The sequence below is a fragment of the Atractosteus spatula genome, chromosome 9, assembly GCF_055471065.1.
Source record: "Atractosteus spatula isolate fAtrSpa1 chromosome 9, fAtrSpa1.hap1, whole genome shotgun sequence".
In the NCBI taxonomy this organism is placed as follows: Eukaryota; Metazoa; Chordata; class Actinopteri; order Semionotiformes; family Lepisosteidae; genus Atractosteus; species Atractosteus spatula.
This window is the reverse complement of record NC_142714.1, coordinates 12,889,439-12,906,992: the sequence shown is the minus strand read 5'-3', so window position 1 is coordinate 12,906,992 and position 17,554 is coordinate 12,889,439. Positions and strand designations below refer to the sequence as shown.

Sequence of the window (17,554 nt, the reverse complement as noted above, 5' to 3'; positions counted from 1 at the left end):
TCACTTTGTCCTGAAGTAAGAGATTCGAATCGGTGTCAGTTTGACTGTGGGATATCAGCAGTGAAAGTATTCCGTGCAAGTAGCGGCCCATTGTTAATAGGCATGGATAATTGTATCTGTGCTATAGCAGTTCCTGTGAAAGGGTATTCGGAAAAAGTTTCACTCACACCTGTAAGATAACACTAGTTGAAAATGCATTGAACATATTTTAATAAAGTCAGATTGCTATAGAAAAACTCTTTTTTTGTGCGTTAGATTTTCAGAAGTTCCAATTGGAACCAGGACTTATATTTTTTTTTACCAGTTCCCAGAGAAGTGTTAGCTAGATGTGAATGCTTATTCTAAATAGTTTCTTTGCCCATGGCCCTGCAATGGGTTAGCATCCTGGTCAAAGGCAGTCATCTGTTCTCATGCTTGCTTTGCATCCTATGCTTCTGCAATTGGCTCTGGCTTATCGCAGCTTTCAGCAGAATAAGTGTCTAACTGGTTATGGATGCATGAATACCAAAAACAAAATCTTTTTATTAAAATTGACAATGACTTTGTCACGAGGAGCTTATTTCTTGAACAGAATCTGGTCAATAGTCAGTCTAATTGTAGGTTTCTAGTGTGGGGCTATAGAATTCCTATTTCAGGATTTTTTGTTGTGCTCATCTTGGTCTTTGGTTTGGCTTGATGTGTATATATGATCTGGCTAAGTGGATGAGTGTGCACTATGCAAAAGACATACAATACATTACAATTTTATTCTGTAAGCAACACAATGCAAAATGTCTTTGTATGTGAGCCAGCTGAGTACTGTCTGTTCTACCATAGAGAGTTGTGGGATGTATTGGAATTATTTTAATTAAGTGTTTTTGTCCACTTCATGGCAAAATGGATTTGTATCTAAAATTGTTTTATTCTTGAAGTCAGTCGCTCTGTGGAATCCTTGGTTGTCCTTACCAGTATTAACTCACTCCCAGTATATAAAATAGTTACAGTGTATATTAAGTGAATACATAACTTTTGGGTGAGATGTTCCTATTAAAAATAGATTTTTATTGCTGCATGTAGTGTCTCCATCTATATATACTGTATCATTTGGAACTTTGTGGGAGTTTTAACTTGAAAAAGCTGAAAGAAGCTACAGGTAGCTGTTGCTTGGAAATGTGCCTTAAATTGCATGAAGAAAGAAGATGGGGAAAAATGTCCTGAACATTGTATTTCTTTTTCTAAATGACACTGTCTAATGGGCCTGTCATTTAACTTTTGAAGGAATATGTCTTAGCTCATCCAAGGTTTTTAGGCTACCCTAATCCACTTTTGCAATGTTAAGAGTACACTGAAAGTCCCATTACGTTGGTAACTTAAAATCAATTTCTGAATTCCATTGCTGGTCATAACCAGCCCAGAGCTCTGTTTGTACCTGTCCCTCCTTGGAGATGTAATTTGCCTACATCAAACAGGTCATGTTCATACAGTAGGTATATTTTGTGGTTTGTAAAGCTTAAAACTTTTATTTCTTTTCCATCTTTTAATCACTTTTTTAAACTATGCTGCTGCAGAGAATACTGGGGTTCTCTTTGTATTTTTAGCTGCAGACCTTTGACAATTGAAATGGGCTCCAAAAAGAAATCTGTATCATGTTGTACTGCAGCACCCTGAATTTTGGGATTTGTGTTCCCTGTGTATCTCTGTGTGTGGTGATATTACTTCATCATTCTGGGAAGCCTCTTACAATCTTATAAGTAGGTGTATTATATGCCATACTGAAGATGGTCTTTACTGTACCTTCCCCTCTCACTGTTTCTGGGTCATGGAGGACTATTTGTCTGGTTTTGACCCTCTTGTGTGATTCTTACCAGAAGGAGATTAGTGGCTTTGTTTGCGGTCATCCTCATGTTATTGAAAAGACGAAAGGCTTTACCGGTTTAAGAACTGCGTGGGTCGCTTTTCTTTTGTACATTATCATTTTTGATTGGAGTTAGGAACCATCCCCATCTTGAGAATCTGTTTAAGATCAGATTTCAGCCTGACAGAAAGCTCAAGGAAAGATCAAGGCTGAAATGGGGAAAGTGTGGCTCTGACGTATGCATTATTCATGTTCTTCAAAGTACAACGTACAGTAACTCATTTGTGAGTAGTTCAAAATGACCTAGTTAAATTGTTTGACAAACATCTGGATTCAGCAGCCCTTCTCTCAGTGTGTTAAGCCTGTGGCCTTTCTGGCTAAAAAAAAAGTAAGTTAGGTCCTGGAACAAAGGAATGCAAATGTCTGTTGCAAAGAGGGAACTGTAAACTGACCCCTGTGGATTTGGTCCTGTTATTACACTATTCAATTAAAAGGGCAGTCTTGAATGCTTTGATCAATTGTTCAAAGTTGTTGTACACAATATTTTTAAGAGGTGACAAAGAAGAAGGCTCCACAGCTGAAATGTCAGCTGCCCACCTGACCTATAATACAGACAGTTCAATTAATGTTTTTTATTTAATCTGATAGATAACATATGGTCAAACTGTTATCATCCTCAATAAAGTAGCATTTAGGAGAGTATTTTGACAGTGTGGTTAACTCTTCCTTCATTCTTGATTACATAGCAGTATGTGCAATTTGTAATTGTGGGTTTATTTACTGTGGTAAACCTGTAAATCCCAATGCCAAAAGATGAAGACTGAAGTGTCCACAAAACACAGCTCTTCTCTCGAGCTTAGTAACTATGTAATTAACTACCTTAGTTATTGAACCATCAATCTTCACTAAAGTTGGTGTCAATGTCAGCACATGACTTTGTCTCTTTTGGAAAATTATATTGGGAATATTTGTAGGAGAAAGTATTGTAGATGAAACCTTGATGATTTGACCATAAGATCAAAGAAGAGATTAGAGTTACAGCGGGAGAAGTCAGTTGGACATCAGTTAAGATTAAACAAAAAACAAAATGGGGTTTCTCTGACATCTTTGGGAACCGGCCATTCTTTGGGTCCAGACTGCCGTCGAGCAATTAGAGTCAATTAAATGCTTCCTGTAGACAGAAAAAGAGCCTCATCGGGGTAGGTGCAGGCTCCTGGATTTCTGAGTTAATCTGTTATGTCAGCAGGCCCTGTCCTTAAATCCACTGCGCTGCTTTTTTCTTCCCTCCAGCTATTTCCTGTGACTTTGAGTCACCTTGCTCCTGGACCTTGTCCAATCACAGCACAGGGGGAGATTGGCTTGTCACATTGCCACAGCAGGCTCAGCCCAGTCGGCAGATTACACAGCCAGCCACTGATCACTCCACAGGTGGTACTAATGGTAAGAGCTTGGGGATGGTTTACGTCATGGCCTTCTCAGCTTTCCACGCTGTCTAGCCCAGACTGGGAGAAATACAGCTGACGCACAAAGAGGTTTTTCTGTAGCGTTCTGCCATGTGTTGTTTAGTTTTCTGGATTGCAGTGTCCTTGTTGTCAGAACAATTAGTCAAGGCTTGTCTTCAGCCTGGTGAGGTCAAACCACTTTGGATGGGACCCTTAAAAATAATTAAAGTTAGATTTTCCTGAAACAAAACCACATTTATAAAAACAAAACAAAGAAGAATGTTTTGTGTAACTCAGCTCCGCTTTACTTTTGACCCACTAACTCTTCTCTTGTTGTCACTACCCAGGTCACTTCCTACTCCTGACAGCTGCAGCACAGGCTGCTGGGATATGTGAGTTCTCCTTGACAAGCCCTGTATTGCCAAACAGTGCCCCAAAATGCCGGCTACAGCTAGCACGGTACCAGTCTGAACTGAGCCAGGGGGACTTATCAGTCCAGGTCACAGCAGTAGGCACCGATGTGGTAACAAGCTCAACAGCTCACAGTGACCGGGAGCAGGAAAATAGCAGGTCAGAGTTTGCGATTTACTCTATAACAACTCTATCTTTTAACTCGTGTCCAAAGTACATGTTTTTTTTGTTGTTGTTTCTTGGCCTTTGTATTCACAGTTTCACCTGCCTGGCATCACTCTTACAAGATTATAGACTCCTCCACTCCAATTCCTTTACAATCACGTTAGATAATGCTACATTACCATTTACATGCCTGAAATGCACTGTGCGACTGAGACATAATTTAATCTAAGCCTTCTTCTGTTACTGGCCGCTCTCTTCTGGTGCACCTAAGACCTCCTGCACCGTGGCACTCCTGACTTCTCCGAAAAACATTTCCAACAAATTCAATAATCCAGGCACACATCCATGCACGTCCATCCACTTGCAGCAAGAATGAAAGGAGCTGTAAAATTCAATCTGCTCCTGGTACTGTACTCATCCTCCCAGACAACACTGCATTCTGCACAATGCCATTCCTCTGAAAGCAGTAGAGGCTTGTGTCAAAGGCATTATACAAGGCTTGTCTTCAGCCTGCTTCATTTTTACTATGTGACATCTTTTATTATCATTTTTAGTGGTTATAACAGAAAAAAACACTGGTTCGTTGTCTTAGTAAAAGCACCTACTGTATGTAACTTCTACAAAGTATGGTGTCTCAAACTAAGGTTCGTCAGTGGTCCCTGGTTAAACTTTTAGAAACCTTTTTTTTCAAAATTTGATGTATTTATGCAAGGCATGCAAAAATTCTGACGGTAGTTGCTGATTCAGAGATAAAATGGACTGTGAATTGCCGTTTATTCAGATTTACGACTCACTGATATAACGGTTTATTTTCAAATAAATAAAATGTGCATGTCTGATGATATTTTGTTTACTCTAACAGTAGAAGGCTAAGAGCAGAGAATGCCCTTTGGCATTTAGTTTAATTTAGTAATGGCAGTAGGTTCCACTGGCACTCCTTCACAAAGGGAGACCACTTGTATCTGTGTGTCTTCTGATGAGATGATGTCCTTACAATTGATTTTATGTCAGAAGTCCTCCTTCCAAGACAGATAATAGTATTTCAATTCTAAAAGCAGGGATCTGAAAACTAATCTGGATATACTGTACAACAGGTCAGGGATGAAGAAGGAGACGGAGGGAAAAGAATAATAGACAACATAAACAGTCCAGCATTAAATTCCCATTATAATATACTGCTGTGCCTAAAGACAAGTGCTTTGTCTGTGAAGGTCAGATTAGTTGAGACTGCCAGTGTGGATAATGTTCAGGCATTCTGGTCTGTGCACAACACAGACTCTATTATCTTGCTGGGAAATGGTTAAGTTAAGTAGCAGAGGCTTCAGTATGAGGTAATGGGAGTCTGTGTGACGAAGTACATTAAACCGAGAGATCCTTAAATAGGCTGAAATGGTTTACGCATGGGCATAAAAAGTGCAACATGTGACATAGAACTAATTCCTCACAAATAAACTGTTGTAAAAGTCATCAATTCTTTGACCTAAGACAGAGCATGGAAAGTGGTCTGGGTTTTTTCTGCCCATACTATGAATTGACTCAAAAGTGATTACAAACTTAAAATAAATGAGTCTTCTATTGTGAGCTCTGTATTACAGGATAAATAATTAGCCATTAGTGTCAAGGAGACATGGATCTAATTACAGCAGAGGAGTTTGTTTGTCGGTTTAAATTAGCTAGGTCCATTTCACTTCACATGCTATTCTACCATGTCTGCCACAGCTGAGCTGTTCTGCAGGGCTACACTTCACATGGATTCTTAATTAGAAATATGAGCAGCTTGAACAATCAATTATCTCCCAATAACCTCAGAACAACTTTGTATTGGAGTTGAGGAGCCTTAAGGGGTTTTACTAACTTTCTTCAGAGATAAAAAAACAAGTTTCCAGAGAACATACAGTAAATTTGAAATCCAGGAGTACAATTTTGTTTTAAATGGATGTCTGCCAAAAACAGTGTAGACTAATTAATCTTATTGTAGCTTTAAATGTACTCAACTGCCAGGGACAGGTTATTATCATATAAACATTGTGATATGAAATAGTGTGATGGATTTTTCAAAACTATAATGCAGAGTAGAGAGAATTTCATGCAGTCTGAGTTACTATGGATTTGGTTTTGTAAGAGGTAACCTAAAGTAAAAATAAGATTCACAGAGCCTATACAGTATATAGAGTTATAGATTGAAGAACTTTGCTTGTTTTATGTATCCAAGCTACTTTCAGAACTTTGCTTGTTTCTATATAACTTTCTTTTTGTTTTATACTAAACTGGAATTTATCCACCCACTAGTGCACTAAAGCCATCTTAAGAGTGGAGATGAAGATGCCATGTGCTCTGTGACATATGCGTGTGTAAGACTGTCCACTTCCAATTCCCACTGTGGGGCCTGTGGGGCCTTCAGGAGAGCTAGGGCATCAGATGAGCTCTTAACAGGTAACACTGAGAGCTCACTAATGCAAGGCAAATCATCAGTGATGCTGAGAAACCTAGCTGGTCCTGGCAGCATTCGACAGCATCCTTATTTGCTCCTGCTTGGAGAAGCCCAGTTGCACTCTGCAACATAACCAGCAGTGTCTAGACAATAAGGTGCACGCTATACAAGTGTAAAGCACCTGTAGTGGTTTCGCCCCATCAAGGACTGAGGAATGTTCTAGGTCTGTAATATTAGAAGAGACTTTTAACACTTTGTGGTCAGTGGGAAATTAATCATACAGTAGATGGCAGATCATGATGTGGACTTTCATTCTTCTTATGGGAGAACAAAATGGTAAGATTGAAGAAGGAATGGTGCATATTTTGAAACTTGAAGATGTCCTACTGTTCTAACAGCACAGCCGAATACATTCATGCTATAGTTCATTTCAGTCTCAACCAAATGAGCATGATCAGGTTCATTTCCGTTTAATGGGCCCTAAAGTAAATACCATTTTGTTGAAGGACATTAGGAGACCATTAAAATAGCTACAAAGCTGCTGTTAATACATAGAGAATAGTCTGTAACCAAAGTCACACAGCTGTCTGGCCTGTAATATTTGGGCTTACGGTCTAAATATACAGGGTGAAAATACAGACAGCTTTAATGAAAAGCAAGTTCTGTATACTGTATCTTTTAAATGCAGACATTATTTCTGAAAGGTAAGCTTTTAAGCTTGATAGAAATAGTTATCATTGATTAAATCATCATGATTTCTTCCACTCCTCCACAAGTAGTTAATGGCTTTGATGAGCACCATTAACAGTCAATACAATTGTTTGTGTCCTGTTACTGATTGCAGCCTGTGTATGACTCTGGGCAACAGTTTAAAGTTGCCAGAAGGTAATATGCTTTCAAATTGCACTTAATTGCAGCCTTCTACAGAAAGCAGAGCAGCTGAGGAATGGTGTGAAACAATCTACACTAAATACTTTTTAAATTAATGTTAAAAACTCTATTCATTAAAAACAATCCTGTTCAGAGTAAGCATTGATTTACAGCCTTAACAGTATGAGTATGTAGTCATTAATTTAAGTGTTTGCTGTTATTCAACAGTCTGTATTTTTGTTTTCAATTTAACTTATTTTTTAAATTTGAATAAATGAATTGGATTAATAAGATTAAATGACATATGCCCTAACTGCTAATCATGGAAATAACGTTTGATTTTAGCAAAGGGTTTCTAGAATGATTTCATCTATTGCTGATAAATTGAAGGAGTTTTTAGGCCAAGTCTAGTTGAAATTGAATAGTTTCTTTTCTCACTGTGAGAATGTGTGATTCATTGGTCCTCTGTATCCATTTTTTGATCCTTAAAGTAATTTAGCTTGCTGCCCCATCTCTACAAGTGTACTTTTAAAGAGGTCTTTAACGGAAAAGAAAAAAACATTTTTAGGATGTGAGGTGTGAGTGTTCGCTATCTGCTGTCACAGCCTCTGACCCTGGATTCCTCTGTTTTGTTTAGGGCCCAGTGGGAGGCGCTGGTTGCCGAGATTGGTCAGGTAGATCAGCCCTTTCAGATCACCCTCTTGTACTCCGTATGTGGCCGTGGAACTGGGGGCACACTAGCTATCGACTCCCTGGAGCTCAAGGACTGTGACATAGGTAAGAGGAATTAAGAGGACGGGCGGGGAGCTGTATGAAAGCCGGAGGAAACTGGGCTACACAGAGACTCAGTGTGCCAGTATGAAACTCCTGTTCTCTTCCGTGTCGTGACAGGTGCTCGCTGGCCGGAGGCCAGCTGTGTGGAGGGCACGTCTTTCCAATGCGACGTGGGAGGATGCATCGACAAGAGCAAAGTGTGCAACTTCCACAAAGACTGCCCCCTAGGTGAAGATGAGGCAGCTGTCTGTGGTGAGTAATTTACCTCTTGGTGTGCTCCATTGGGAATTCCAGCTTGTGTGAGGAGTTTAAAAGGGCTACCCCCTATTGGAAGCCAAGAGAATTGTCTGCATTGAGTAGGTTTTAATCCTGTAATTTTTAGGAGGTATCCTCTAAGTAACTCTCTGACTTTCTTGTTGTTTTGTGAAATTGCTGTTCATGCAGCTGCAGTGACTCCTATTTTTCACAGTTTAGGGGAGCAACAGTGTAATGGAGATGAGTTCAGTGCTCTCTTGATTTTGTTATACAGTACAACAAAAAGTCATTAAAATTAATTAGTAACCTGTTTCCTCAATAGTTCAGGTGGGTAGCTGCGTCAGCATGCGTAGGCTGCAAAGGAACAAGTAATAGGTTTATTCCATGCTGAAAAAAAGAAGAAAGAAAACACAACATTTCGGCCATGGAGTCTTCTTCAGGTGTGACACCTTGACTCCTGAAGAAGGCTCCACGGCCGAAACGTTGTGTTTTCTTTCTTCTTTTTTTCAGCATGGAATAAACCTATTACTTGTTCCTTTGTTTCCGTAATAGATCTTTCTCCAGTCAAATAAAATGCATCAAATGTGTTGCATACAGCAGTGTAGAGGGTAGTGATTCTTTCACCGTAGGGCCAATTTCATGTACTGTAAATGCACCCCAGAGTAATGTGCAAAGAAATAAAACCACAGCACACTCAGCCCCTGCTGGGTGGTGAGAAACCTTAATTGCTGGGGTTATTTGAGCTGCAGGGTTTCTTGGCAGGAGAGAAAATTAGAAACAGTTGAATTTTTGCCTGTTCAATATCATCTTCTTCTAGCATGGGGATCAGAAGTATTTTACCACGTTTATTCATAACAAAGCAAATTGTGAAGTTTTTGCTGACACATGGTGTCGGGATGTAGAATTAGGGGGTCAGGGGGTTAGGGTTAGGGTTAGGGTTAAGCTGCTGGGTACATTTTTATAAGTAGGATCAGCAACTTGGCATGGTGGCTGTGATTATAGAGAGAAGAGCAGAGTTAAAAGTCAAGTTAAGGTTAGTTTTCAAGAATTAGGCTAGTGATGGGGTTATGCTAAAGCTAAACAACATTGATCAAAGGTAGAAAGTTATCTGGTATTACAGTTGGGGATTTGGGGGTTTAAGGGTGAAGCTTAGGAGGTCTGACTGAGATTCACCTGCAACCTGTAGGGACAGAGTATTTTTTGGTATTAGGTTATATTTTTGTGGAACCAACTTTCAGTTAGTGCTAGAGAATGGATAGGATCATTCGGTTTAGATTGAAGTTGATTACAGGTTTATGAGGCTGGAGTTTGCGTTAAGGTGACACAATCCATTTGTTAATTTACTGTGTATTTCTTAGACAATGTTGATGTAGCAAAACCTTTCGGACCTAAACTCTTTAAAAACAGAAATGATCAATTAAAAATAATTAGGGAGACATGCTTTGTTTTGGAACCTGAAATACACTGCTTGTTTTAACTAAACATTTAAGCTTAGTGTAATATATAATATATTTTGTCTTTGATAGGAAAAAAAAAACCTCTAACTGCACTCAGACATACCTTGTTTAAAACAAAACTTTGGCATACATTGTTAGAGAATAAAAGATTTCATATGACATTTTGGTACTGGCACTTTCCAAGTGATTGAGAGTCGCTCATTCTGTGCACATGATCATTTTCATCATTCTGCTGTGGTGGTAGTGGATTAGTCAGAAAAAAAATCTTGTTTTTCTTGCAGTTATAAACTCCAAATCCCTGAGTTTTAGGAATTTTTCAGACTAAACAGTTTCATCTGAGAAAACATCTTCTAACCCTCCTGAACTTCAGCTCCAGCTTAAATGCCTTTCTGTTTTTTTTGTAGGCGACGTGATTCTTGATGAGGGGGGACTGAAATTGTTTAACTGATTAATTCTATGACTTTCATTTAATTTAAGAAATATTAAAACAGTAATTGATTGCAAAAGTCTCACATCCCAGCAATATGAGAACTAGTTGCAAATGAACTGTTCTTGTTATTCATCAAAAGCATGTAGCAGATGGTTTTAGAGATATACTTTATCCAACAAAAGAAGCATTCTTTGAACAAAAGTACAAGCAGAGACAGCATAGGTCAATTCTGTTAATTCAGTGGAAAAGTATGACCATTTTCAGACATTCTTTTGAGCAAATTAAAGCCTTTGACAAAGAGATCAGTCAGCAGGTGCTGTATTTTGCCTTTAAATAACAGCTTTTTTAAATCAGTCACTCTGATATTGAACATCCTTGATCTACAATAATTGAATGTATAGTTATTTTCACATATGTGTTCACACAAGTTTCCCATTTAAATCAAAACTGCTGCGAAAGAAATACAGTACACAGCTGTTCGTGCGAGTCATTTCTCGTTTTTTTACTAATTTTTACTAATTTTGCAGAGGCAGCTGAATCAAATATCACATGCCAGGAGAGTATGCACTACCTGATCATTATGTTTGTTGCCATATACCTCTGTTAACTTTAACCTTATGATAGCTTACGTCAAGAGCTGTTTTCTTTCATTCAGTAGATCTTTAAACATTAGAAAGCATGACATACACTAAAACTTCAGAAGTAAGTGTTCAGTAGTATTTCACAGTTATAGGTATAAAGTCAAGAATTCTCTTCTCTCTATGTCCCTACACAGGCAGTCTGTCTTTGTGCAACATACTGTAATCATTTTGTCCGAATCCAGACTTTCAGTCCTTTTGCTTCGTCTTCTGTCCAACAATAGCTGGTTTTGCATGTGAAGTTCTAACAGCTTTCTCACTGGGAGCACAATACAGTATGTGCTAAGCAGTGCTAAGTAATGAGGCTGCTGTAAAAACTGGCAGTACTCCTTAAAATGTTTAAATTGTTGAGCCCTGGGGATGAGTCGCCAATTCAATTCCTGGCAAGCAGAAACAGCTTTAAATGTACGTATGTGCGCTCAACAGACCAATTCATTATGCTAAGTGAATGCTGCATGCTCGCTATAGAGAACTGCCTGAAACCATGAGCTATCAATACATCCACATAACCGGGCAATGAAACAAATCTGCACAGCTTGACAACATTTAGAAAGATGTTTCTTTAGAAATACTAATTGAAAAGTACAAATATATTTTGAAACAGACATTGCTGCTACTACAACTGCTGTAACAACTGCCGCTAATAATTATTTCCTTGTTTATAAATGCAGATAACCATCTGCCTAACATTTGGCCATTTGTTTTTAAATGGCTTTAGTTGTTTTTCTTAAATGAACTGAGCTGACAAAGCTGGGTTTGATAAGGTTTTTCACTCTGAGTTGGTTTCTGACTATGTCTAGAATCTAGAGTATGTCTGAAGTGTGGGTCAAGCAGGAAAAAAAATCACCAAGATTTATTTGTATGTCAAGGAAAACAATGTTTTCTTAATCAAATAAATAAAAAAGAATGTAATAGTCCTCCACAGGTTATGATATTGCCTGCTTCCAATGGCTGTGTAGTCCCCCTGCTTTGCACAGCTCCACTGCACTGGTCCCTTGAGAGTAAGTTGGGCCAAGACGTGAGATTGTAGACAGAAACAAACCCTTGGAGCTCTGGCAGTAAAAAGATTCTCCAGTCTAACAGAACAGCTGAAATTTTAATGTGCACAGTATGATGCTGAAAACAACACAGCATCTTCTGTAAGAGCTTGTGATATGCTGACTGCTCTCACTTGTGCAGTATATGCATAGCACTGCACACAATAAGATTCATATCGCTAACCTGCTATGAGTGAACATGTCAAGTTTTGAGGTCACCATCATAAAAACCTTTCTGGAACTCGTTCCTTAAAAGGCAAGACAAAACAAAACAAAAAAACTCTGGTCTCTGGGACGAATATTTTTGAACTTTTAAGAAAATATCTTTCCTATTATTTTCTTTATGGCAGCTGAGAATGTTCCCTTAACATTCATTGCCAAGTACAGATCACATTCTTCTCATGGCTGTAGCAGGGCCGATCAGCACTTCCAGACACAACTGAATATTTATATTGAGCATAACTAGTCATTGATGAAAAGAACATAGACCGATCATTTTTCTTAAGTTTCCTGTATCTGTATGGTAGTAAAGATGGAATGGGATCTCTCTGTTTCCGTTGCCTAGACTCCCTGCCCCCTGGAGCCTACTGTTCATTCGAGTCTGGGCCTTGTGGCTGGTCTGTGTCCAGTGAGCCCTCCTCCTGGAGTCTGATCAGTGGGAAGGACCTCTCCGCTAGCTCAGGTCTCCTAGGATCCACTCTGCAGAACACTGAAGGTACACCCCTGTCCAGGCACCCCTTGCTAAACATCCTTCACAAGAAACTGTTCTCTCCAGTAGATGAATGCAACCTATTCAATTTGGTTCTTTTTCTGAGTAGTTTGGATTTGTCACACGGTATATTTAATTTTAGAGTTGATGGGGTCACTAGTTAGCTTATCTAAAAAAAGAGGCTCACCCTGCAGGCAGATGAAGCCTTAAAATTCAGACAATGCTGTTTTGTTCCTTAAATGGCAGTAACAAACTGGCCACGCAGTGCCTAATGGCACACAAGTAGGGCGATGTGGGCATGAGCTGGTCACCATCCCTTCAACATGCAGCAGACACAGCCACTCCTGTGGAATTCTGCCTGTCAGTTTGAAGTTCACACTTTGTGCATGATTCTCATCCTCTGTAAGGGTGACATCTGCAAGTTCTAACATAGGGCATTTGAAAAGAAGAATATTTGTCTGTTCAATTTGTTTTAAGAAGATTTGAGGCCTGTACGAAATAATATTGATTTGGTTTCTGGGAAGGTTAGTAGGTATAATTGCTCAATGCGTCCCTTTTGCCGTCAACTGCAGGCCACTTCCTGTTCCTGAGAGTGGATGATAACTCCACTGGTGGAAGTGCTGTGACTCAGAGCCCCTTCCTTCCACCTACAGCTGCCACTGGGGAGTGCCAGGTGAGACAGATGGACAGGTTAGGTTTGAAAGAGTGGGAATAGCTGCCAGTAGCTCCTATGTCATACCTGTAGTCATTGTGAGCCAGAGTTTCAAGAGAGACTTGTTCCCAAACACCTGCTGCACTATTACTGCGATAGTAGAACTGCAGTCATAGTATTTAAAGTTGCTTGTAAATCTCAGACAAACTCATCCAGACAAAAATGTTCCACTAAATGGAAGAGTCCAGGACCAGCAGGATTTCACCCTGCAGCCTTTTCAAATGTTGTTTACAGGTGCAGTTCTCCCTCTACCTGTACGGGGAGTACAATGGCACAGTGCTGCTGTCAGTGGAGGAAAACAGTACTACAGGAGCATCCCCCCTGGTGTGGGAGAGAACAGGCAGCTGGAAGGACAGCTGGCTGGAGGTCACTCTGCAGCTCTCTGACATTCTGAATGGGTACTCACTCTTCAGAGGGATAGTTTAATTGATATGTATTGCTATACAGTTAGCCGGACATTTAAGCATGGAGAGCGCAGGACTAAATTCACATCTCCCGGGTGGATCTAACCTTTTCCAGACACAGTTCAGTTACTTTAAAAAGAAAGCCAGCAGCCATATCACCCTGCACCTCACAACTGGCAGCCCACTGAAGCTAAATAGGTGTGAGCCTGGTCAGTACCTGGATGGGAGACCTCCTGGGAAAAACTAAGCTTGCTTCTGGGGCCAGCAGGGGGCGCTCACCCTGCGGTCTGTGTGGGTCCTAATGCCCCAGTATATTGATGGGAACACTATACTGTAAACAGGAGCAGTCCTTCGGATGAGACGTAAAACCAAGGTCCCGACTCTCTGTGGTCATTAAAAATCCCAGTGTACTTCTCGTAAAGAGTAGGTGTGTAAAACCGGTGTCCTGGCCATATTTCCCCCTTTATCACTCACGGCCTCCTAGTAATCCCCATCATGGCTTCATCACTCTGTTCTCCTCCCCGCTGATAGCTGGTGTGTGGTGAGAGTACTGGCGCACTATGGCTGCCGTTGCATCTTCCAAATGGGGCTGCACAATGGAGGAGGGGGGCACGTTAGGGAGTCCCCATTACTGTAAAGCACTTTGAGTGGAGTTTCCAGAAAAGTAATATATAAGTGTAAGGAATTATTTATTATTATTATTCAGCCTCCCTGTTTGTCTTTTATTCTGTCTGCACATCTGAACTAGACTCACCTGTTTGCCAGACACAAAGTAGCACAGCAAATATCCTGCTTGCTCTCACATGACTTCCAAAGTCATTTATTAGCATTGTTAAATGAGAAACTGACATGTTAAAAGGAGTTAATGAAGTCCCAGTAAATGTGTGGAGGCTGTTTAAGACCGTACTGTTTGGTTAGTTTGGTAAAGACAAAGTATTTTAGTATTTTTTACTGAATCTGTGATCCTCTAGGTTTCACCTGAGCCTGAAGGCCGTTTGGAGGCCAGGTTCGACTGCAGATATTGCTGTGGACAGCATAACTCTGGGGCCTTCCTGCTTTGACATAGGTATGTGTGCTCTTCCAGATGATTTTGTCCCCTGCCTCAGTCAGCACTTGGACTAAGAACCACAAGGTACAGATAGACATTGAGGAGGACATATTAGATAGATAGATAATACTTTATTAATCCCGTAGGGAAATTGATGAATAAATATATTGTAACACAACGGGGTTCAGGCGGGCGCCTTTGCCGCATCAGGTCGGCCCCGCACCGTCGGGGGCTCGAACCCAGGACTCCAGCGTCACTCAACAGGGACCCAGCTTGTTAGGAGGTTCTTTTTCATCCAACGGACACAGCAGCAAAACCTTCAGGCTTTGTGAGGATTTAGGCTTGATAAAGTTGTAGTCTGACTAATCTCTTCAAAATAGAAAGAAAAGACTCTTGGTTACGTCCCTGGGAGTGTAATGAAAAAGATTCCATGAAACAATATTGTATATATGATTTGACCAAGATTTGGATAATAATGTTGTTTTGGATTGCACAAGGTCTTTACTCGTCCAATATTTTTCTTGACTGGTTCACTTTGGAATGCAACATATTGAATTGATATTTGCTATTCCCACTGCTGCTTGAATTATCTGACTACTGTGCTGTGATCAAGTACTGGTCCTGCCAACACCCCCTTCAGATAATTCCAGCGTATTCTGCATGTCCACACATTCATCACTATTACCGCCTTGTCTCAAAGTCCTCAAATAATGTTGCGTTATAATCCACATATAAAATCTGCAAACCTAGTTGTGTTGAGGTGATACTTTTGCAGTGAAACATAATTATAATAATTACATTCTGTACATGTCAATAGCACTAAAAAACAGCTTTGGCAGTAGGCATTGCCGTCCTTGTGTAGGTTTATAAATATTTTGGGCCAAGAGGAGCAATAGGCTGCAGTTGAGCAGCTCAGTGACGGGGGCATTGGAACACAGAGAGGAGGATGGTCAGTGGTCACCTGCTGGATTGGAGTTGGAGATGCAGGTTGGACTGTGGAGGTATGGTCTGAGTGACTCACATTCACTTGTGAAGTGCCCTAGAAATATACCTACCGTGGTAAAAAGAAAAGTGTGATAAAGTCTTATAAAAACCTGGAACCATAATATCAGCCCTAGGGAAAAAAACAGTGTATGGTACACAGTAAACAGGGAGAATCCATGGGAACACTGGGAGCTAGCAAATTGACCATGGTGAGCTTTCACGTTAGAAAGTGATGTGACAGGCTGATTAGAAATAGCTTTACAAGGCAAATGGAGACACATTGCAAAGCAATGCTAATGCACTGCGCTTGAACCCAACCACAGACACATGTTCAAATATGACAGGTTCTTCTTAGAAGCTCCCAGCAATTCTCTGAAGGCTTTGTACCCTTATGCTTTACACTTGTATCAGGCTAAGAAAGAAAAGTCTGCCTGAGCCTTTTGAAATTCTGAAAGAATCTTTCTAAGACGCTGTCTTCACTCAGCATCAGGAGACTTTTTGTAGCAAGATACGATTCTGGTCAATTCTAAAGGGGATAAATTGATGTCAGTGGTCTGTCTCATCATGCAGATGTTACGTCTGTGCTCTATTCTCAAATCAGCAAAAAGAACTGCTCGATTCTCTTTTCCTACTGGGAGTCCTAGAAAGAGCTGAGCTGCATGTTAACTACTGTTGCGGTTTACTGTAACTGAGACAGGAATCAGAGCATGAAGCCTTGACAGCAAAGCTCTAAGCGTTAAAAATAGCCCAAGCCCTATTAAAAACTGCCCTATCTGTAGTACTGTATGGGATATAGGTGGATATGGAAACTTTATGGCATCAGCCATTTGTCCTTTCAATTAACAACCACTTGTCATCTCACTTCGAATGCTGTGTGAAAGTGCAGCAGGAGCATTATGCTGAAGAGTCACCCTGCAATTGAAGGAGATCTATGCTAAAACATCTGTTTATCACAAACTGCAGATTCCAGGCACGTGTTCCATTCCTGGGATCTAGACACATTAGATAATTTTGGTAGCACTCATTCTTTTTTCACTCCTTTTACAACATGGCATTTTTCCATGTTGTAAAAGGTGCTGCTCTTTCATTCTCCCCATCATATAAACCTCCCTTATTCTTCTCATGCTTTTAAATGGGTCTCCCTGGGTCACCCTTGTCATTAAGTTCCCTTTTGTCATAATGTACTGTACAGCCTCCCTCAAGTCTGACTCGGTGTCATTAGTAACTGTTTGGCTTTGTCAGTCATCCATCAGTCACAAATCCTTGACTTTACGAAGTGCTCTTGAAAAGCATGCTTTGTTTATTGCCCAATAAATGCCTCCTTCCTTGGCTCAGTGTCAGCACACTCTCTCAGCTGACAGTTCCAATTTGGAAAGAAATCCTAGCCAGTTGCTTGATTTTTTTTTTCTACCCATATGCCCTACCTCTTCTTTCTGGCTCTCCCATTTCAGATCCAACTACTATGTTCCAGAGGCACAGGCTCTTACAGGAGATGGATGCAATCAATGACCTGGACTTCTTTGGTCCACTTCCTGAGCCCTCTGCAACAGGTACAGCACACACTGCAGCATTTGGGGTGGGAGAGCGAGCTCTCTGGATGCATTCTCATTAATGGAGAGGAGGACTACAGAGAAAGGTTCTTACATGAGATTGCTATGAGTTCTAGTAGTGGTTTACTATGTTTGATAATGCTCTGATGTCACAATGTTCCAGATTGCTTTGTTCTCTTTATTTCTGCTTTCTCTTTTTTATATAGGTACAAGACTATAAAAAGTGAAAGGTGAAAATCTAAAACAGGCCTTCTCTTTGAATTTTTGATGCTAAGAGACTTGACAAAGTGCCCTTTGTTCAAGTGTGATGCTGAATTTTTTTTCAGCATTGGTTGCAAGCAGAGTTTTTTATATTGGCTAATAGTCTCTCAGGTCTTGCACACAGCATGTCAGCCTCTTCAGG

General features: G+C 40.3%; 1 protein-coding gene across 1 annotated transcript in view; it reads left to right on the top strand.

Moving 5' to 3' along the window:
• Positions 1 to 17,554, top strand: part of ltk (leukocyte receptor tyrosine kinase) — a 76,832-nt gene that overhangs the window by 32,944 nt on the left and 26,334 nt on the right. The window contains exons 3-11 of the mRNA XM_088924411.1: positions 3,125 to 3,274; positions 3,624 to 3,846; positions 7,791 to 7,930; positions 8,045 to 8,179; positions 12,310 to 12,459; positions 13,026 to 13,126; positions 13,400 to 13,563; positions 14,541 to 14,635; positions 17,053 to 17,151. Of these exons, the coding sequence (XP_088780537.1) occupies positions 3,125 to 3,274; positions 3,624 to 3,846; positions 7,791 to 7,930; positions 8,045 to 8,179; positions 12,310 to 12,459; positions 13,026 to 13,126; positions 13,400 to 13,563; positions 14,541 to 14,635; positions 17,053 to 17,151 (1,257 nt within the window). The remainder of the gene's footprint in view (positions 1 to 3,124; positions 3,275 to 3,623; positions 3,847 to 7,790; positions 7,931 to 8,044; positions 8,180 to 12,309; positions 12,460 to 13,025; positions 13,127 to 13,399; positions 13,564 to 14,540; positions 14,636 to 17,052; positions 17,152 to 17,554) is intronic.